General features: G+C 45.4%; 1 protein-coding gene across 1 annotated transcript in view; it reads left to right on the top strand.

Annotated features, from left to right (window-relative positions):
- Positions 1 to 294: 294 nt before the first annotated feature.
- LOC118379363 (VWFA and cache domain-containing protein 1) overlaps positions 295 to 23,256 on the top strand; it is a 135,540-nt gene continuing 112,578 nt past the window's right edge. The window contains exon 1 of the mRNA XM_052480101.1: positions 295 to 1,056. Coding sequence (XP_052336061.1) covers positions 805 to 1,056 — 252 coding nt within the window. The 5' untranslated portion in view covers positions 295 to 804. The remainder of the gene's footprint in view (positions 1,057 to 23,256) is intronic.

Below are 23,256 nucleotides of genomic sequence, written 5' to 3'. Positions count from 1 at the left end.
GGTCCTGGTTTTACTTGCTTTACATTATGAACACTGAAGACAGTATGTTCTATGGGAGACTCCGGTCCTGGTTTTACTGGCTAGTTTCAATTTCACAAATGAGAAATGGAGCCTTTTGGTGAGTTCCAGACCGACTCGGTTAAGGCTCCTGCGCAGCCAGTTGGTCCTCCCTCACCTGGGACGACTTTAGAGATTCTTGTTTTTCTGCCGTCAAAAGACTACACTATCCACCATTACTGCAGTAACATAGCAGTCACGTAAAAAAGTGCTTTAGCCCTGTGTAATTTCTATTTGCTTGATGAACATTTCAATTAAAACGATATTCCACAGTGTGTGTCTATACTGTGGTTTGTTTGTTTAATAAAATACTACGTTGATTCTACAGATGTACAGCAGCTATTGGTAGATCATATGTCCGGCATATTGTTTTTGAGAGATCGTTCTCCAAATACAATCCCAATCCATACCCAACTCAAACGCCATGCCGTTGTTTTGCTCCCGTACTCCTACTTTCACCCCCATTGTGATTCTGGGGCTTACGCTTTACTGGAGTTGGTGCGGAGTGAGCAGGATCTATGGACAGAAATGCACATCTATCAGCGCTTTAATGGATTGTAATTCTCCTACCTTCGTGGATTTCCAAAATATGAATTAATGTCGTCGTTTAAAGTCGAGGAATTTCGTCTTGAAATTAAGGCCAGGTATATAGCTACGAAGTTGTGAAATTAGTTCCCTTGAAGTTTTTCCTCAGGGGCTGCGAAGCGAATTTCCAGTTTCCTATTCGACTACTACACCAGCCATCATATGGCGAGGCGAGTAGGGGGAGAAGGACCCGTGATTTTAACACGAATTCCATCCACGGTTTGGAATAAGAACTCGAGACTCCACTGGTGTAACTTCATGGCTGTTTTCTGGAGCTCTGTGGCAGTATTGTCGCTTCTATGTTGTGGATTTTGTGGCGCTGAAACGGAGTTTTCGATCTTGGAGGAGGCACAAGTTTTAGCCGTGCAAATGAAAAAACTGTCCTCGCAGGAGCTCGGAGTCTTCACCATGCAGGTAACCCCAATTTTCTGGTTCGATTTCTGTCAACATTCGACATAAAAATAAAAAATTTCATTCGAAAACAAACGTATGTATATTAAAAAAAGTATGTGGTCCTCATTGCGCATTGTATCATGAATCGGTTCATTTGCGATCTACAATCGGCGAATTATTTTTTGCATTATCTTTGGTTGCTACACTATTGTAACTTTGTTTGTCAGAAATGTAATTCATGTATTGTCAAAACTATATATATTACAGCCGCGTTCTTTCTTAGCTGGCGGTATATTTGCCTTTAGAAAGGCTCAGTAGCAACCATTCTGAAAGGCTTTTCTCTTTGAAGGATATTGACAGTGTTGCTGTGTAACAACAGGAACAGCACCTTGAAGTAGTTGGTGTTGGGACACATTATCTGGACCTTTTTATCGCTTACAGGAAGGATTAATTGAAGGGGTCAGAGGATCGATTCGTCTGATAACGTGGTTTGCTGGCAGGATTTCAACGTTGGTTCGCCGCATTATCTTCCCAGAACCTTGTTATTGACGTGACAAATGTTTTTTTTGGCGGCCTATAACATAAAACACTCAAATTGGTGTGTGAATGGAGAGGGGAGGAAGAGGGTTTCTTTGAACTTCAAACACTGGGTTCACATTTCCCCCTCCTGTCACCACGGCTCCTATTCCAATGAATAGTATGACACTGCTACATATGAATTCATTCCATATGCCATTAATTTGAATAAAAAACAATATATTTTAGCCGGATTTTTCTTTTTTTAAACGAATTGTTCGGCCTAAACTTATTTTCTCTTTGCCCGATGGTAAGGCTATGATGAGAACACCAGTAATTAGATGGGTTGTTTATTTGATAGTTGTACATTTGAATTTTCTAGGCTACCTTAATTTTGCTTCCACATTTTGTGGACTGTGTAGTGATTGTGTGAATACAAAGTGTATTGTACACAATAGCATGCCATTACAGATTGATACTTCATTTTTTATAAACATTTCTAAATATCCCAGAAAATGAATGTGTTATTTGAAATATAACCCATACTACTTCTGTAATGGGAAACATTGTTTTGTATTGTTAATTTTTGAAGGTAGTGTCTCTTGATCAACAAATGGCTAACCGACTATAATACAGTGGTGGCTGTGAGACATGTGGTGACGGTGGTGATGCAGGGGGTTACTTCAGAGGCAGGCCCCATAGTTCTGGTCAGTAGGGGGCCCGGCCCAAATTGTGTTTCATCTCCCCACTGCTCTTCATCCTACCACTGAGACCCAGCTTTCAGGCCTGCTCTGATCCCCGGAGCCTCCTTTGTCACGATTTCTCTCTCTCTCATTCTACCTGTGTTTGTTTTGTTCACTCTGTTTCTCTTTCTTTTTCTCTCTCCCTTTTTCTCTCTCTCTCTCTCTCTTTTTCTCTCTTTCTCTTTCATATTGGCCTCACAATATCACATTATCCATTTTATTTTACGTTTGATGTCTTTAAATACTCCTGCCTTTGCTGTGGTGTACTTCTGAAAGCTCATATTCTGTCTTCTGGTTTGAGGCTGAGGTCTGTTTGTTTCTGATTTATCCCACAGAAACATTTCATGCCAAAATGTATTTTCATCGTTTCCCTTAAAAAAAAAATAATATAAAAAATGCAACATTCTAGGTTGACTCATATTATTTTACAAGCTGTAAAAAAAATCTAACTTGGCGTTTTAGCTCATTTCTCATTTAATTCAGGTGTTGCTTTGATATAAATCTGTGTTTGGTCAGACCTCTTTGACCACACAGCTAGGTGATGTGAATCCAGTCAAAACAGTAATCTGCCCGTGTAAATAAATCCCGAGATGTGGCTATGGGATGGTAGCTCTCTGCCCTGACACCTGTGTGTTGCTGCTTAGTCAGACACGGTCTGTCCCGGGCCTGTTGCTCCAGGTGCGTAGAACGGTCTCTAGCAATGCTACCTGGGATTTTCCATATGCTGTGGTCAGGATGAGGTGCTCCAGCCATGACGAAGAAGCCAGAGGGAATATCACAGGGGGAAAAAGACAAGATTCACAATATAATCTGATAAACCTGACCAAAATTCCTGTGCTCATGGTGTGGTTTCTAACAGAGGTTTCGGCCAGTCCATTTTTGCTGCTCTTTAATGAACCAAAAACCTCACTTTGTCCCCTTAACTCCAAATCTGTGGATGTAATGCAACACCAACCAAACCCCATCCCCAAACCCTGGTCTTGTTTGTAATTTGATGTGTGCCACTGCCCTGCCAATGGTCTTTTGAGTCAATGGGTCAAATTGATGCCATCTGTCAGTGAGTTATTCAATTATCAAGGGGAGCCTGGTGGCACAGACAAACCCTATGTTCTCAATCGTGTTTGTAACTTAATGCGTAGATAATCAAGTGCTTCTGTGGAGAGGAGCTTTGGTGATGAGTGAGTAGCCCTACCTCTGCAAGCGTTTTTTTAGGGCATTCAGTGGTAGAAATTGTTATAATTTTGAATGAATAAATGTTGACCCAATTTTTAGCTGGTTTTAAAATCTGAAGTTAAACAAACAGATGTTGTGGTTGATATTTTTCTACACTAGTGCAGTCGATCACCAACCGGGCGATCGACTGGTCGATCTTCAAGGCATTCCTCGTCAGTCGCCAAACATTTCTGTAGAAAAGCTTGTGCTCCCTTTTAAAAAAAACGTTTTTGTTGTTGCGCCGTTGGCTGTAGGTGCACTTGATTCAGAAGCCCCGCGTGCTGGATAGGCAAAGTGTTCCCATTTTAAACCATTACATTTGCAAACTCCTGCTACCTGGCTGTGGCTAAATCGGATAGCTCAAACTCCTGCTACCTGGCTGTGGCTAAATCGGATAGCTCAAACTCCTGCTACCTGGCTGTGGCTAAATCGGACAGCTCAAACTCCTGCTACCTGGATGTGGCTAAATCGGACAGCTCAAACTCCTGCTACCTGGCTGTGGCTAAATCGGACAGCTCAAACTCCTGCTACCTGGCTGTGGCTAAATCGGACAGCTCAAACTCCTGCTACCTGGCTGTGGCTAAATCGGACAGCTCAAACTCCTGCTACCTGGCTGTGGCTAAATCGGACAGCTCAAACTCCTGCTACCTGGCTGTGGCTAAATCGGACAGCTCAAACTCCTGCTACCTGGCTGTGGCTAAATCGGACAGCTCAAACTCCTGCTACCTGGCTGTGGCTAAATCGGATAGCTCAAACTCCTGCTACCTGGCTGTGGCTAAATCGGATAGCTCCAACTCCTGCTACCTGGCTGTGGCTAAATCGGACAGCTCAAACTCCTGCTACCTGGCTGTGGCTAAATCGGACAGCTCCAACTCCGGACAGCTCAACTCCTGCTACCTGGCTGTGGCTAAATCGGACAGCTCAAACTCCTGCTACCTGGCTGTGGCTAAATCGGACAGCTCAAACTCCTGCTACCTGGCTGTGGCTAAATCGGACAGCTCCAACTCCTGCTACCTGGCTGTGGCTAAATCGGACAGCTCAAACTCCTGCTACCTGGCTGTGGCTAAATCGGATAGCTCAAACTCCTGCTACCTGGCTGTGGCTAAATCGGACAGCTCAAACTCCTGCTACCTGGCTGTGGCTAAATCGGACAGCTCAAACTCCTGCTACCTGGCTGTGGCTAAATCGGACAGCTCAAACTCCTGCTACCTGGCTGTGGCTAAATCGGACAGCTCAAACTCCTGCTACCTGGCTGTGGCTAAATCGGATGGCTCAAATCACCATGCCTACAGCTTCCACTACCCCGGCTCCAGCTAAGTTTGATACTAGCCTACTTGACATATCATAACTTTTAAAATGATGACCAGAGAGTCTGTCAAAGAATACGGCAATGTGATGCTGTCTTTGAGTGAGTTCATGTTGAAGATTATATTCAACACTGTCGACACGGTTTTTATTCAGCACTGTCAACACGGTTTGTATTCAGCACTGTCAACACGGTTTGTATTCAGCACTGTCAACACGGTTTGTATTCAGCACTGTCAACACGGTTTGTATTCAGCACTGTCAACACGGTTTGTATTCAACACTGTGCACTGTCAACACGGTTTGTATTCTGCACTGTCAACACGGTTTGTATTCAACACTGTCAACACGGTTTGTATTCTGCACTGTCAACACGGTTTGTATTCAACACTGTCAACACGGTTTGTATTCAACACTGTCAACACGGTTTGTATTCATTCAGCACTGTCAACACGGTTTGTATTCAGCACTGTCAACACGGTTTGTATTCAACACTGTCAACACGGTTTGTATTCAACACTGTCGACACGGTTTTTATTCAGCACTGTCAACACGGTTTGTATTCAGCACTGTCAACACGGTTTGTATTCAGCACTGTCAACACGGTTTGTATTCAGCACTGTCAACACGGTTTGTATTCAGCACTGTCAACACGGTTTGTATTCAGCACTGTCAACACGGTTTGTATTCGGCACTGTCAACACGGTTTGTATTCGGCACTGTCAACACGGTTTGTATTCGGCACTGTCAACACGGTTTGTATTCGGCACTGTCAACACGGTTTGTATTCGGCACTGTCAACACGGTTTGTATTCGGCACTGTCAACACGGTTTGTATTCGGCACTGTCAACACGGTTTGTATTCGGCACTGTCAACACGGTTTTTATTCAACACTTTTACTAAACATAAAACGCGCTCCCTACTTCCACTCGCGCTGCAGCTGCAGTGAAGGAGTAGCCAAGTGTATCGATAGGCCTGCGTTTTATTATTAGCAGCTCGGCGTGTCTATTTTAATATTAAGGAATATTTAACTTCTCTCGTCATAGAAACAACATGAATTTGTGCCTGAGGGGGATGCAGTGTGAATTGAGTTTCGGTATCAGGTGGAGGACAATGTCCCCTCTCTGGTCTGTCTCACAGGAGGAAAGGAGAGAGCAGGGACCCGTGAGAGCTAGACCCTCTGCTGCTCTCTGCCTCCCTCCGCTCAGACTAATGCGGTGTTCAAAGCAACTGGGAACTCAGACATATTTCTAGAACTCCGGCCCGAAGATCACGGACATGATTTGATCCAGTAAAATAAAAAAGCAAATGATTTACATTTGTGTTCAGCTGTGCCTCGCAAGTGCTACACGAACTGATCTATTTTGTTATCAAAGCTCAAGTTTTTAAATATGATATGGTCTTAACAATATTGGCGGGCCAAGCATATAGCCGACATGCTGTGGTAATGTATTAGGCCTAGTGCCCAAACCTCATTCCCACAGAACAATTTTTAATAGGGTCATGTAAAAAAAAAAAGTCATGTTTAAAAAGAAATATAAAAAAATCTGAGTAGAACATCTCTGCTTGCTAGGTGATGTTGACTCAGTAAAGGTTGGTGGCCTCTGCGCTAGTGGGTGTATTCTCTCTCAGCTGTTGCGACACACCGGCAGGTAGCCTAGTGGTTAGAGCATTGGACTAGTAACCGAAAGGTTGCAAGATCGATTCACCGAGCTGACAAGGTTATAAAATCTGTCGTTCTGCCCCTGAACAAGGCAGTTAACCCGCTGTTCCTAGGCCATCATTGTAAATAAGAATTTGTTCTTAACTGACTTGCCTGGTTAAATAAGGTTAAATAATGAAATCAATAAAAAACACAGACCCAGGCCTACAGTATAGGCTTTAGTTCCAGTTAGGCCTAGCATCCTAAGCAGACCGTAGGGAATGCATTATTAGACACATCTCTCCTCACTCTCTTCCTCTCTCCCAAAAGACAAACTATGAAAGGCACCGAAATATTCATAATTCCTGATGTTTCTCTGCAGAGCAGCTTCAAAGCTGGCTATGCTCCTCTTGTAATAGGTTAGGTTGCTATTGACCCTTTCGGGGTACACAACCCAGTGCTGGGTACTACAACCCAGTGCTAGGCTACAACCCAGTGCTAGGCTACAACCCAGTGCTAGGCTACAACCCAGTGCTAGGCTACACCCCAGTGCTAGGCTACACCCCAGTGCTAGGCTACAACCCAGTGCTGGGCTACAACCCAGTGCTGGGCTACAACCCAGTGCTGGGCTACAACCCAGTGCTGGGCTACAACCCAGTGCTGGGCTACAACCCAGTGCTGGGCTACAACCCAGTGCTGGGCTACAACCCAGTGCTGGGCTACAACCCAGTGCTAGGCTACAACCCAGTGCTGGGCTACAACCCAGTGCTAGGCTACAACCCAGTGCTAGGCTACAACCCAGTGCTGGGCTACAACCCAGTGCTGGGCTACAACCCAGTGCTGGGCTACAACCCAGTGCTAGGCTACAACCCAGTGCTGGGCTACAACCCAGTGCTGGGCTACAACCCAGTGCTGGGCTACAACCCAGTGCTGGGCTACAACCCAGTGCTGGGCTACAACCCAGTGCTGGGCTACAACCCAGTGCTAGGCTACAACCCAGTGCTGGGCTACAACCCAGTGCTAGGCTACAACCCAGTGCTAGGCTACAACCCAGTGCTGGGCTACAACCCAGTGCTGGGCTACAACCCAGTGCTGGGCTACAACCCAGTGCTGGGCTACAACCCAGTGCTGGGCTACAACCCAGTGCTGGGCTACAACCCAGTGCTGGGCTACAACCCAGTGCTGGGCTACAACCCAGTGCTGGGCTACAACCCAGTGCTAGGCTACAACCCAGTGCTGGGCTACAACCCAGTGCTGGGCTACAACCCAGTGCTGGGCTACAACCCAGTGCTGGGCTACAACCCAGTGCTGGGCTACAACCCAGTGCTGGGCTACAACCCAGTGCTGGGCTACAACCCAGTGCTGGGCTACAACCCAGTGCTAGGCTACAACCCAGTGCTAGGCTACAACCCAGTGCTAGGCTACAACCCAGTGCTAGGCTACAACCCAGTGCTAGGCTACAACCCAGTGCTAGGCTACAACCCAGTGCTAGGCTACAACCCAGTGCTGGGCTACAACCCAGTGCTGGGCTACAACCCAGTGCTGGGCTACAACCCAGTGCTGGGCTACAACCCAGTGCTGGGCTACAACCCAGTGCTGGGCTACAACCCAGTGCTGGGCTACAACCCAGTGCTAGGCTACAACCCAGTGCTAGGCTACAACCCAGTGCTAGGCTACAACCCAGTGCTGGGCTACAACCCAGTGCTAGGCTACAACCCAGTGCTAGGCTACAAGTACACTCAGAAAGATGGCTTCATCTACATCAGTACTGCCTGATCCTGTGGCGGTTACCGACTCTGGCTTTCACATCCATCACTCGTAGCCGTGCTGGGGTAGAGTGGCTGGGTCTCTGTGGTGGGGCCTCCGGCTGTTGCCCCCCCCCCCGGCTACTTTACTCCCTTGCACATGTTACTCTGACAGGGTGAGCTGCTACTCCTTTGTTCCAATGCCTGAACTCCCACTGACCTCGCCTCTTAAAAGCTGTGTTCTGTTTGTTCAAAAGATCTAGATCGTTGTCACTGGGTGATCTTCCTTTTCGGTTTATGGGCTCTCTGTCATTGTACAGAAGTCTTCCTTCATATTCCATTTTTTTTAAAAACGTTTAAGCAGTTGTTTTACGATTCCACGTTGCATTTGTTCATAGGCAAGGTTTTGGGACCAGGGACCGGTCTTGTTTACTTATTGGAGCAATTTTAATGTGGTTGTAAAAATGTTTGGTTGTCAAGAAGAAACTTGTGAAATAGCTCAGTTCTGAAGCAGTATGCTCCTTCGCTTCCAATATTGCAGGAGACTAGCCATGGCAGCATTCTCAATACACGTGAGTTGCTTGTGTTTCAGCCCTGCTCCAGGCAGTGAGATACTCAATCCCCTTGTTTCGGCCCCTTTTAACCCCCCCCCCCCATCTCCCCTGGCCAAGGCCAGGAATGAATAAAATGGTGAACAGCATTGTTCGAGATGAAGGATTGACGGTCCAGTCTCCAGAATACGTCTGTTTTCCAAAATGTCACACTATATAGGCAGGCCCCTGTGTGCCCTTTTCAAAAAGTAGTGCACTATAAAGGGAATAGAGTGCCATTTTGGGACATTCTCTCATCTGGTCTGGACAAAAGGAATGAGTTACAGTATGACCACAGAGTTGATCTCCTTTCCTTCCTGCCTGAGTTGACTGGGCCAGCTGCTGGGTTTAAATCAGTTGGTACGCTACAGCGTGGTAGACTAGATCATTTATCTGATGGGATTCCCACATACCTTTTTTTTGCCAAAGTTTTTTTTTTTGTGTGTTCTCAGACCAAATGGTCTTTCAATGTTTTAAAAGTTAGCTCGCTACCTCTTCTGTTTTTGCTCTTATCCCCCTCTCTCCCACCTTCCTGGTATCTCGTACAAACCTTCCCCTGGGGTGCCATGTTGGAGTTAAGAATCAGCAGGGAATGTTCCTCTGCAACTGCCTCACTTAAATGGACCAAAACATTGTGCTATATTTCTGTTTTTCTTTACTCATAGAAAACCTGCTTTGGCCTCCTCACATTCCTGAATATCCAGATTATTTTTTTTCTTAATCAGTTCCATCAAAGCTATGTTCCCTTCGAGCGTCAGGTCATCAGTTAGTTAGGCCCAGAAACTGAAATTAAGGTGGTCAGTAGCAAGAAATGGCACAATCCAGTTAGCCTAACACACTCCTCTCAATCTCTCTCCCTCTCTCGCTCTCAGAAAAGGAGCTTTATGGTAGCCTGTCTGTTGTGTGTGTATGTCTCTCTCGGGGGGGGGATCCCTGTGTGTGTAGATCCAGCACGCATGACCCAGTATAGCAGGGGCAGAGACCTCTCCATACCACCCCTTCACTCGCCACAATGGGCTCAGCTAAAATGAACTGAACCCCCCAAAAAAAAAAAAGAAAGGGGTAAAGAATAAGGAACGGGGGATGGGGAGGAGTAGCCACACTGTTGAGGGAAGTAGAGAGATCAATGGCTACCCCCCCCCTCTTCTGTTCTCTTCTCACCCTTCTTCAGGAGGCTTTGCATTTCCAATGAGGGGAGAGTTGGAGCCCCTACTGTTACGGGACCAAGTTTGGTTTTCAGGCGCTAGCTTTGGCTCTGTTCTCATGAATTTAAGGAGAATATCGAGAGATGTAATGTGTAAGTTTTACCTGAAATTGCAGTGACAAGTTGTTACGTTCTAAAATTGTTGACATATCTTAATAGATGTCAAGTCCCTGTTGAGGGGACCTGTGTGGTTCTGGTACCGGTTCAACATTTTCTTTGGTGACGTAGGATGTGAAATGTAAAACCACTTGAAGCTGGGATGTCCCTCCTAGCATTTTATTCGGTCTTCCGACTGCGCATTAACTCCTGACTGAACCCTACCCCACAGCCACTGACAAAGCACATGCCTGCAGTCCTTACATTGTAACGCAGCCGGAGAGCCGCGGTTTCATCACTAACACATCCAGAGATCCATTTTTATAGCCATTAATTAAAAATAATCATCGTTTTTTTGAACGGGGAAAAACACTTTTTTTGTCATAGATTGATACGAGATCAAAGGCGAGTTCCTAACGAGTTCAGGAAGCCAAGCGAGAGCTATGTGATTAGTTCACAGCGATGGAGGCAGACGTTTTGATCAAGAGAGACCTTTAGAAAATATGCACATTTTCTCTAACACTAAACATAGAAGTATGTATTTAACAGTTGTAAGAAAGGTGAAATCTTAATTAGTCGTTTAATATATAAATGTTGGTTTGATATGCTAACATTATTAGCTAGCTAGTGTTATTGTCTTGCGAGCTACGTTTAGCTAGGCTAATGCCTGTATGAATGGGAAAATAAACCCTTTAATTGTCTAAACATGCTTGTGAATTGTTGCATTATTCAAGAATGTAATATGGTTTCGTTGCGTTATTCAAGTGTAGAACTAGAGGTCGACCGATTATGATTTTTCAACCCAAAACCGATACCGATTTATTGGAGGACCAAAAAAAGCTGATACCAATTAATCGGCTGATTTAAAAAAAATATATATTAAAAAAAGATTAAAAAAATTAATAATAATAATTTTTAATAAATAAAAAAATGTATTTGTAATAATGACAATTACAACAATACTGAATGAACACTTATTTTAACTTAATATAATACATCAATAAAATCAATTTAGCCTCAAATAAATAATGAAACATGTTCAATTTGGTTTACATAATGCAAAAACAAAGGTTTGGAGAAGAAAGTAAAAGTGCAATATGTGCCATGTAAAAAAGCTAACGTTTAAGTTCCTTGCTCAGAACATGAGAACATATGAAATCTGATGGTTCCTTTTAACATGAGTCTTCAATATGCCCAGGTAAGAGGTTTTAGGTTTTAGTTATTATAGGAATTATAGGACTATTTCTCTCTATACGATTTGTATTTCATATACAATTGACTATTGGATGTACTTATAGGCACTTTAGTATTGCATTTACATTTACATTTAAGTCATTTAGCAGACGCTCTTATCCAGAGCGACTTACAAATTGGTGCATTCACCTTATGACATCCAGTGGAACAGCCACTTTACAATAGTGCATCTAAATCTTTTAAGGGGGTGAGAAGGATTACTTTATCCTATCCTAGGTATTCCTTAAAGAGGTGGGGTTTCAGGTGTCTCCGGAAGGTGGTGATTGACTCCGCTGTCCTGGCGTCGTGAGGGAGTGTGTTCCACCATTGGTGAGCCAGAGCAGCGAACAGTTTTGACTGGGCTGAGCGGGAACTGTACTTCCTCAGTGGTAGGGAGGCGAGCAGGCCAGAGGTGGATGAACGCAGTGCCCTTGTTTGGGTGTAGGGCCTGATCAGAGCCTGGAGGTACTGAGGTGCCGTTCCCCTCACAGCTCCGTAGGCAAGCACCATGGTCTTGTAGCGGATGCGAGCTTCAACTGGAAGCCAGTGGAGAGAGCGGAGGAGCGGGGTGACGTGAGAGAACTTGGGAAGGTTGAACACCAGACGGGCTGCGGCGTTCTGGATGAGTTGTAGGGTTTAATGGCACAGGCAGGGAGCCCAGCCAACAGCGAGTTGCAGTAATCCAGACGGGAGATGACAAGTGCCAGTGTAACAGTATAGCTTCCGTCCCTCTCCTCGCTCCTCCCTGGGCTTGAACCAGGAACACAACAGCCACCCTCGAAGCAGCGTTACCCATCGCTCCTCAAAAGCCACGGCCCTTGCAGAGCATGGGGAACAACTACTCCAAGTCTCGGAGCGAGTGACGTTTGAAACGCTATTAGCGCGCACCCCTCTAACTAGCTAGCCATTTCACATCGGTTACACCAGCCTAATCTCGGGAGTTGATGGGCTTGAAGTCATAAACAGCGCAATGCTTGGAGCACGGCGACGAGCTGCTGGCAAAACACACGAAAGTGCTGTTTGAATGAATGCTTACGAGCTTGCTGGTGCCTACCACCGCTCAGTCAGGCTGCTCATCAAATCATAGACTTAATTATAACATAATAACACGCAGAAATACGAGCCGTAGGTCATTAATATGGTCGAATTCGGAAACTATCATTTCGAAAACAAAATGTTTATTCTTTCAATGGAATACGGAACCGTTCCGTATTTTATCTAACGGATGGCATCCCTAAGTCTAAATATTGCTGTTACATTGCACAACCTTCAAGGTTATGTCATAATTACGTAAAATTCTGGCAAATTAGTTCGCAATGAGCCAAACGGTTGCATATACCCTGACTCTGCGTGCACTGAACGCAAGAGAAGTGACACAATTTCACCTGGTTAATATTGCCTGCTAACCGTTCTTTTAGCTAAATATCCAGGTTTAAAAATATATACTTCTGTGTATTGATTTTAAGAAAGGCATTGATGTTTATGGTTAGGTACACGTTGGAGCAACGACAGTCCTTTTTTGCAAATGCGCACCGCATCGATTATGTTCAACGCAGGACACGCTAGATAAACTAGTAATATCATCAACCATGTGTAGTTATAACTAGTGATTTAAGATTGATTCATTGATTGTTTTTTACAAGATAAGTTTAATGCTAGCTAGCAACATACCTTGGCTTCTTACTGCATTCACCTAACAGGCAGGCTCCTCGTGAGGCAGGTGGTTAGAGCGTTGGACTAGTTAACCGTAAGGTTGCAAGATTGAATCCCCGAGCTGACAAGGTAAAAATCTGTCGTTCTGCCCCGAACGAGGCAGTTAACCCACCGTTCCTAGGCCGTCATTGAAAATAAGAATTTGTTCTTAACTGACTTGCCTAGTTAAATAAAGTTGTAATTAAAACATTTTTGTTTTGTTTTTTTAAAACTGCAAAATCGGCGTCCAAAAATACAGATTTCTGATTGTTATGAAAACCTGAAATCGGCCCTGATTAATCGGCCGACCTCTAGAGGAAACGCCCTTTGCGTTGTTGAATAGTTTGCAAGCTTACTGGCTAGTCAGTGGCTACTGATATTTATGGTAAGTTTGGAGCTGCACCGCAAGAATGTCACGTTGGCAGGCACAACGAAAGGTAGAAAAAAGGTTGTCTTCGATTTAAACTGCCCCATAGAACCAACTTCTCTGCTTTTAAATGGCCTATGTGGCATTGATAATGAGTCAGAAATGTTAATTCTAGAGTCAAAATGGACAACAAAGTGTAAATGGGATAATTTATGTCAGTCTCGTCCAAAATGTAATTTGTAAGTGTCTGTCATGACTTGAGGGTTTGAATTACAATTATGTCAACAATTCATGTCCCCTTTTGCTTATTCACACTTGGTGCCACTGTGTTTTCTGGGAAAAGACTGGTTCGCTTTGCGTGGCTGAGTCCTCTCCTTAGGAAGACCAATTGAATGGTAAATGAGCAGAAACCCCAGCATACCATGCAGAAATGAATTCCCCAGACAACACAGTGCATCTTTGGTAGTAACCTTGATGTGCAATGCACACATTGATCGGAAAATAGCTACTCCGGTGAAAATAGGCTTCCGTAAAGTTGTTCAACAATCAGATGGGCGGGACATTTATGACATCAGAAGTTCTGCGGCCTGTCAAACGTGAGACTGTGCTTGGTGTTGGTTACGGTAGCTAGATACACTGACCCAGAAAATATAAACGCAACAATTTCAACGGTTTTACTGAGGTACAGTTCATATAAGGAAATAAGTCAATTAAAATAAATGAATTAGGGCTTAATCTATGGATGTCACATGACTCAGAATACAGATTTGCTTATGTTGGTCACATATATATTAAAACAATAAAAATTAGGAGTGTGGGTCAGAAAACCAGTCAGTATCTGGTGTGACCACCATTTGCCTCATGCAGCGCGGCACATCTCCTTCGCATTGAGTTGATCAGTCTGTTGATTGTGGCCTGTGGAATGTTGTCTCTCTACTTCCCAAACATGCTCAATGGGTGATATCTCTGGTGAGTATGCAGGCCATGGAAGAAGTGGGACCCTTTCAGCTTCCAGGAATTGTGTACAGATCCTTGCGACATGGGGCCGTGCATTGTCATGCTGAAACATGAGGTGGTGGCGCCGGATGAATGGCATGACAATTGGTCTCAGGATCTCGTCACGGTATCTCTGTGCATTCAAGTCGCCATTGATAAAATGCAATTGTGTTCGTTGTCTGTAGCTTATGCCTGCCCATACCATAACCCCACGCCACCATGGGGCACTCTGTTCACAACGTTGACATCAGTAACCTGCTCGCCCACACAACGCCACACACGTTGTCTGCCATCTGCCCGGTACAGTTGAAACCGGGATTAATCCGTGAAGAGCACACTTAAGTGGTCAACGAAATATTTCGCTCCCTTGATATGTCATTCTCTCAGGTGGATGGATTATCTTGGCAAGTGAGAGAGGCTCACTAACGGTGACGTAAAGAGATGCGTATAGAGCATTTCTGGGATCTTTCATTTCAGCTCATAAAACATGGGATGAACACGACATGCTGCGTTTTGTGTGTTAGTTGATAATGCTAGCGAGTAGCAAGGTGTTGCAGAACGAGTGTCCTATGAAGCGCATTCCAGAAACTGGTTCTTGCCATCTTGGTTGGCATAACTGATTTTTGACCGTTTTTTTTCAATGTCCTCAGGCCCACGGTGTTTATAGTTTTTTTTTTTTTTTTAATTTTAATTTTACCTTTATTTAACCAGGCAAGTCAGTTAAGAACATATACATTTTCAATGACGGCCTGGGAACAGTGGGTTAACTGCCTGTTCAGGGACAGAACGACAGATTTGTACCTTGTCAGCTCGGGGGTTTGAACTCGCAACCTTCCGGTTACTAGTCCAACGCTCTAACCACTAGGCTATGCTGCCGCCCCTAGTGGAAGTGACTTGGATGGTGTTCAGGCCCTGCTGATGAGCAGCAAACGGGAAGTAAAGGAGATGTTTGGACTTGGTTGCGCAGGTTCTAATCCAGGCCCTTGTCATCTCCCGCCTGGACTACCGCAACTCGCTGTTGGCTGGGCTCCCCGCTTGTGCCATCAAACCCCTGCAACTTATCCAGAACGCTGCAGCACGCCTGGTGTTCATCCTTTCCAAATTCTCCCACGTCACCCTGCTCCTCCGCACACTCCACTGGCTTCCTTCCAGTCGAAGCTCACATCCACTGTGAGACCATGGTACTTTCTTACGGAGCATCAAGAGGAACTGCCTCTCCCTCGCTTCAGGCTACGCTCAAACCCTACACCCCAACCAGAGCACGCTGTTCTGCCACCTCTGGTCTCTTGGCCCTGCCGCCCCTACAGGAGGGCAGCTCCCGCTCAGCCCAGTCCAAGCTCTTCTCTGTCCTGGCACCACAATGGTGGAAGCAGCTTCCCCCTGAAGCTAGGACAGCGGAGTTCCTGCCCGTCTTCCGAAAACATCTGAAACCCTACCCTCTTCAAAGAGTATCTTTAAATAGGAAGTGACCCTGGCTGAACTCTGACCGCTTGTCTCGCTGTAACACAATGTTGTTTGGCAGATGAAAGGATAAAAGGAGTGGTGGTCTTTATTTTACTTTTTTAGAAAGGGGGGGGGGGGGAGAAATGGCTCACTGAGTCAGAGACCACTTTCATACACAGACAAGGTTTCCACTAATTTACCATGCCTGCAACTTGTTATAAAGGGGTAGGGTTCTAAAATAGTTCATTATTCCTGCATTTTCACACCCTGTATCCAAAATACAGGAATGGGGTCCTGAATGGTTCTTGAATAGTTCTCGCTTCTATACAGTAAATGAATTAACACTTCAATTGTTTAACACCTTCCTAATTTAAAATGCAAACAGTCCCACTGGTTTAACACCTGCCACCCCCCCCAATGTGCCAATAACACACTGATATGTAAAGATGGAGGTACACATACAAGAGTGGTAAATAACCAGCTGTTTAAAAGGGGGTCATATAAACATTGCCATTTTACTGATGTATTTATTTACAGGTAATATACCACATCTTCTTTCTGAAAAGGGTAATAGAGTAGTGTTGGGTGCTTTGAGTGAGAGGGGAGACCAGGTGTGAGAGAGCGACACACACACACACACACACACACACACACACACACGCGCACACACACGCAGCAGCAGCTGTGTTTGGCTATCAGTGTCTCTAAGCTCAGAGCTCTGTCTGCTGAGGACTGGGTCATGTTATCTGGACTGACTCACTGGCTGGTTGGGTATGGCAAAACGGGCATTAGCAGCACCAAACGGGTCCGCTGCTCAACGTCAGGCTGTACATTTCCTCCTGCTACTATGTCAACATTACATGGCTGTCAGAAGAATACAGCTCGTATGGGCTGGCCGCTATGTGTCCCATTACGATCTGCTGGGTTGAGACTGTCTCTTTCTGTGTGTGTGTGTGTGTAAGTTTATGACCTGACGAGTAAGAGGTGTGATTTATTTAGATGCAGAAAATAGATTTGGCGTAGATATGCCTGTCTTGGTGAAAGTGTGGTCATACCGCCCAGCCCTATGATTTATAGTTTATAGTCTGTCTCTCTCTCCCCCCCCCCCCGCCCCACCAGTCTCCTTTTTAGCACATTTATCACCTGATTTACTTAACAAAAGGCACATCTCAGTAGGTGGTCCAGGTAAAACACATGGGTGGGGTGGGGGGCATTTCCTATTCTGTCCCTCAAAGGGGGGACGGTGATACCATCACAGATTCCCCATCAGACGATCTCCTTGAATGCCCGGCTTGTTTTTACCCTTTTAATGTGTGTACCTTACTGTATTTATACTTGGGATATTATTTAAAAAAAATTTAAGTACCAGTACTGAGTCAATGTGGAGGCTATATACAGGGGGTACCAGTACAGAGTCAATGTGGAGGCTATATACAGGGGGTACCAGTACAGAGTCAATGTGGAGGCTATATACAGGGGGTACCAGTACAGAGTCAATGTGGAGGCTATATACAGGGGGTACCAGTACAGAGTCAATGTGGAGGCTATATACAGGGGGTACCGGTACAGAGTCAATGTGGAGGCTATATACAGGGGGTACCAGTACAGAGTCAATGTGGAGGCTATATACAGGGGGTACCAGTACAGAGTCAGTGTGGAGGCTATATACAGGGGGTACCGGTACAGAGTCAATGTGGAGGCTATATACAGGGGGTACCGGTACAGAGTCATTGTGGAGACTATATACAGGGGGTACCGGTACAGAGTCAGTGTGGAGGCTATATACAGGGTGTACCGGTACAGAGTCAATGTGGAGGCTATATACAGAGGGTACCGCTACAGTCAATGTGGAGGCTATATACAGGGGGTACCGGTACAGAGTCAGTGTGCCGTGGCACCGGTTAGTCGAGGTAATTGAGGTGTTTTGTCTGTGCCGAGGCGGGTTGGCTGGCTGGTCCTGTGCCAACGCGCCTCTAGCAGAGCCTTGGGGACAGCTTGTGTGAGTTCCTGGTCCCTGGCGTCTGCTGAAAGGAGATGCTGTCTGTAAAGGAGGCTTGGAGAAAGATGCCGAACACTGTGGAAATGCAGGTGGGCTGTAAAGTGTGCATGCATGTGTCTCTTGTGTTTTTAATGAGGCCTCTATCCTAGTGTTTTGGTTCCTTGCAGTGTGAGGGGGGAAAGCCATATGGAGTATTCCAACATGAGAGGCTAGCTGTCATTTACGTTTCCTGCCTCATCAGAATGGAAGCACAGGCTTGCTGTCTCTCCTCCCACCTGTGTCTCGAGCCCTCTTTCTATTGCTCACAGTGTGAAACCCTTTCATGATTTGCATTCAAGAAACGTGTCGGATGTGCTTGGGGCATTCTCTTTCGGTGCATTTGCATTGAGAAATGTACCCCATTGTTTTACCCAAATGGCTCAGACTTTTGTCTGCCCGGGCCATGGGTCCAGCGGTCCTGCTCGAACTTGGAGCCAAGGCACTTTTCAGCGTGCATTTACATAACAGCTAACGCTTCAGCTCCACTGTATTGCGCCGCAATGTGCTGTTTTTACAGGAGGCGTGTTTTTGAGAGTGGAACAGCATCTTTTATTCTATTTAGCCTACTTGTACTGTAGCTTATTCATCAATAATGCGTAAGTACAATAACTTTGGTCCAGTTTTTTTTGCGGGTACTCATTCAATTGTTGCTAGTTGGCTGTATGAAATTATACTCTGATTTCACAAGTTGCTTTTGTTTACATTGTTTACTTAGCTAGTTTGCTAGTAGTAGCTTCTTGATTTCATAAATACTAGAACAACCAGCCGAGGCCATGGACAGCGAAGATGGATTGTGCACGCCATCCATCGAGAATTGAACCTCTGTGATTCTTGAGCATGGACACTGCCATTGTATGTGACGCAACGCGAGTGCGTTACGGGACGTGCCCGGATGCCCGGTGGCTATAGTGTGAACGTTAATATCTTCTTGAATGATGCAGAGGATGTTGATTCTGCCACGTGTCTTTAGCGTCACACTCCTGATGTATACAATAAGGTAAAACACTGGTGTGTGGGGGTCTCAATGGGGAAAAACCAAAATATCTGTCTCAACTTTCTCTCACACAAATCCACAATGACAGTGTACCCACAATAATGATTGTGGCTGAATAGCTGAGAGAACACTGCGTATTTTGGGAGATTTCCCCGTATGCTCGCTGTCAGTAGACTGTGTTTGACACATGTGGACACAGCTCGCTTCGGTTCACGCATCTCATACCATATCTTTGTGTGGTGAAATCATTCACCAATTCCCCCTCGCGTTGCTTTATCCTTGGGTAAATGTTCCCTAATGTGTTCTAGCTATCTGGAACGTAGTGAAACACTGCACACATTTTTTTCCTGTTCTCATTCCATTCAGCTGGTAATCCAGTGTTGAAGGGCCTTGGCCATGGGGTCTGGTGCGGTGAGCTCTCGGTGGTTAGTGTATTGTGTTTGCCTCTGCCTTTTCTCTGCATTGGTTATCTCAGCTGAGTCTGGCACCCGCTGGGTTAAAACCAGGATTTGGCACGTCTTACAGTCTTTCATCCAGATGCCATTGTTGTTTGGGTTTAAAACAAAGGATTAGGTGTGAGTGAGTTTGTCAGAACCCCGGTGCTTCCATTGGGCATTTCAACTCGCGCCAAAATCAACAGCTGGTCATTTCCATGTAAAAAGACCCATGAGCACCAAGGTGAGCTTTTATATGAGCATATCAAATTGGGTGACAAATGAAGTTAAGAGTCTCTCTTTTTGGGGGGAAATGACGGCATAGATGCCATTTCCATCTGAAAAGGTGTCCATAACTAATAGCTTTGATTTCTGGCCAAACGGATTGAAAAGAGGTCTTAGAAAACATCTACCAGGAAGTCACAGTAATGTTGAAGTAAATATCCCTGCCAACTAATAGTCACACCTTTTTTGGAGAAAGTTTAAGAAACATTGCCTTGTAACTCTACCAAATATCTAGGGATGCACGATATATCGGTGAACATATCGGAATCGGACGATATTAGCTAAAAATGCCCACGTCGGTCTAGTTTAACATTGATGTGCAAAACCAATGTCCAAGCTGAAGTGTATACCTATATAACGTAGGTACATGACGTAATGACGCCATGTAATATTTAGCGCTACACGTGCAACACAGCATTCCTAACCTGGCCCACAATGTCTGCTGTGTGGATCGAGCAGTCAACACGTGCAACACAGCATTCCTAACCTGGCCCACAATGTCTGCTGTGTGGATGGAGCAGTCAACAAGTCCAGCAGTGCAACACAGCATTCCTAACCTAGCCCACAATGTCTGCTGTGTGGATCGAGCAGTCAACAAGTCCAGCCGTGCAACACAGCATTCCTAACCTAGCCCACAATGTCTGCTGTGTGGATCAAGCAGTCAACAAGTCCAGCCGTGCAACACAGCATTCCTAACCTAGCCCACAATGTCTGCTGTGTGGATCGAGCAGTCAACACGTGCAACACAGAATTCCTAACCTAGCCCACAATGTCTGCTGTGTGGATCGAGCAGTCAACACCTGCAACACAGCATTCCTAACCTAGCCCACAATGTCTGCTGTGTGGATCGAGCAGTCTACACGTGCAACACAGCATTCCTAACCTAGCCCACAATGTCTGCTGTGTGGATCGAGCAGTCAACACGTGCAACACAGCATTCCTAACCTAGCCCACAATGTCTGCTGTGTGGATCGAGCAGTCAACACGTGCAACACAGCATTCCTAACCTAGCCCACAATGTCTGCTGTGTGTATCGAGCAGTCAACAAGTTGAGCAGTCATTTGAAAGAGTAAGAACATTTCAGTGAGACAACTCAAAGGCGAAACCCATTAACGCCAAGATAATGTAATTCATTGACCTTGACAATCAACCGTTCTCTGTCGTGGGCGATGTTGGCTTTCGCCGACTGGTCGAGCACCGGTACACACTACCAAGTGCGCTATTTTTCAGACGTCCTACCGGATTTACACAGTAATATTGTCACTGCTATTAGCTTAACAACATGCATACTATGGAACACCATTTGGGTCTTTTGCGTGTCAAAACAGATACGGTAGCTCCGTCAAAGCTGTACAGAAAAGTCTGCAAACCAACACCGGGCCACGAACAATGTGTTTTACATTACCGCGTTGTCAATAAAGGATAATTTGTTTGACCGCAACTTCTGGGGTAGCTATCTAGCTATCTTTAGCTTGGTTCCGAGCTAGCACCAATACAACCAGCCTGAAAACAATGACCAGTAGAAACGACAGTAATTTTCATTTATTCTTATTGGTGCAACGGATCACACATCTCGGGGATCGGATCGTGGTTTTGAGTCACGGATCGCATCATTTTTTCAGATCGGCGATTAAGAAAGGGAGACTTATAACTTTGCCTTCCGTTTATTACTTAAAGAACACGTAAAGCAAGGAATTTTTCAAAGGTAAAATAAAATCTTGAAATAAAATGGTCAATACTCAATTGTTAAATTAAAGTGCAATATGAGGCATGATACCTTCTTCCTTTGGACAACAGCGAATGAAGCAAAATAGCCTGTGTCCACATCAACAAAATACGTTTAAAAAGAAGGAAAAGCAGACCTGAGCTTATAACTTCAAATTATTTTTCAAAGTGATGAGGATGTCTTCATTGTCTGGGGAGAGGGTAGACCTCTTTGCAGTCACTATGTCCCCTGTCGTGGAGAACAACCTCTCGCTAGGAGCTGCCATGTCGCGTCTTTCCATCATGGCAATGTGAGGGTATTTACACTCACTGCTTTTCCACCATGCCAGTGGATCACCATCCACTGGAACGCTGCTTGCTGCCTTGTAGGATGCCATCTCCTCTTTGGTGTTGGCAAACGTCTTGCCTGTGTCCTTGCTCGTAAAGGTCTCCCCGAAAAGCTCCTTCATTGCCAAATTATTTTGAAGTAGGCGATGCCTCAGGGTCTGCTCCTGTCGGCTCGGTGGCCTGACTCTGCAGAAAAAAATGACTTGATCTATTAAACTAACTAAATATTTATTTTCATATTTCATAGAACTATAATTGTGGCAAGAACATTTAATGAAAGCCATTTATTATTCCAATTCAAAAATGTAAGATTCTAATAGCATAGACCAAGATTAGATTGCAGTGTATTTATTAAGTCACTTTTTCTTTCTCTTCAGTGGCCACAGTCTCAGTGGTGAGATGACTATGTCCTCCAGTGTAGTGCAGGGTCTAGGTGAGACAGGGACTCGTACAGGCAGGGTCTAGGTGAGACAGGGACTCGTACAGGCAGGGACTCGAACCTTTGGATCCCGTGCAGTCGATCTATGGAGGTATTCCTGTACTTTAAGGGGGGGGGGTGTATCTGGGGCTCAGGTCCTCTCTTATGGCAGCCTTTTCATCTCTAGTGATGGTGCGTCTTCCTCGCTTGGGGCCATGGATCGTAGAATCCTTGTTTTCAGAGGTAGGATCAGGGACACAGACGGTGCAGCTTCAGTGCTCAATAGGGTTGTAACCGTAATTGAGAGGTTTGAGCACCTGGAGGACCTCCTCTGACACTTTCACGTCATCATCAGACAAGGTGACAGTGTCTTAATTTTTTTCAGGTGTCTGCAGAGGATACAGCTGCCTGCTGCTCAAGATGGCGCTCCATCATGTCATAAGTGGAGTTCCATCTTGTTGTGACATCGTATATGAGCTCGTGGGTCAGTAGCTGTAACATTTCTTGTTCGATCTTAAGCACATGAGCGGCTGTTGTGCTTCGGTGGAAAAGGGAAATCACCGTACGGAACATCTGGTTCACTGAGATTCCCCTTTGGGATGCTAAATTGATCACATGTGCAAGGTATCTGTGGCTTCTCCAGCTTCCACTCTTCTACTGCACCTAGCAGTACCTGCGGCAGATTTGTGCCTGTGTGACTCTCATAGAGGGGGTGTGTCTGTAGCACCGGACTTCGCATCTCCCACTCCTCTGTGGTGTGGTGTGGTGAGCAGTCACAGTCACGTAGCCTTCCGTTGCCCTGGAGGTCCACCCGTCTGTGGTGAGGGACAAAGAGGATGTCTTGGGATAGTTTGTTGACAATTTAGATATTTTCCTGTTCATAAAGATCTGGCACGATCTTCATTCCGAAGTGGTTGCGCCAGGGGATTTCGTAGCGTGGTTGAAGCACCTTCACCGTATTTTTAAACCCTTTGTGTACCACAACAGAGTGCTGCCTCATGTCTGCAGCGATAAACATCCCAAGCGATTTGGTGATGGGTTTTATCCCGGTCTGATTCTGCAGCAAAGGGCTGCTTAAAGGTCGCGGTGAGAAGTTGTTGTCTCTTGGCTGAGTTGGCTCCCGTCACCTGACACACCAGGGTGATGACACTTTAAATGTGTGGCCTCGCTCGATGTATTTCCATGATCATACGGATTTCTTGTGGCACAATGCCT

Source organism: Oncorhynchus keta, chromosome 26 (assembly GCF_023373465.1).
Source record: "Oncorhynchus keta strain PuntledgeMale-10-30-2019 chromosome 26, Oket_V2, whole genome shotgun sequence".
NCBI lineage: Eukaryota > Metazoa > Chordata > Actinopteri > Salmoniformes > Salmonidae > Oncorhynchus > Oncorhynchus keta.
Note: the sequence above shows the minus strand (reverse complement) of the source record. Positions and strands in the feature narration are given on the sequence as shown.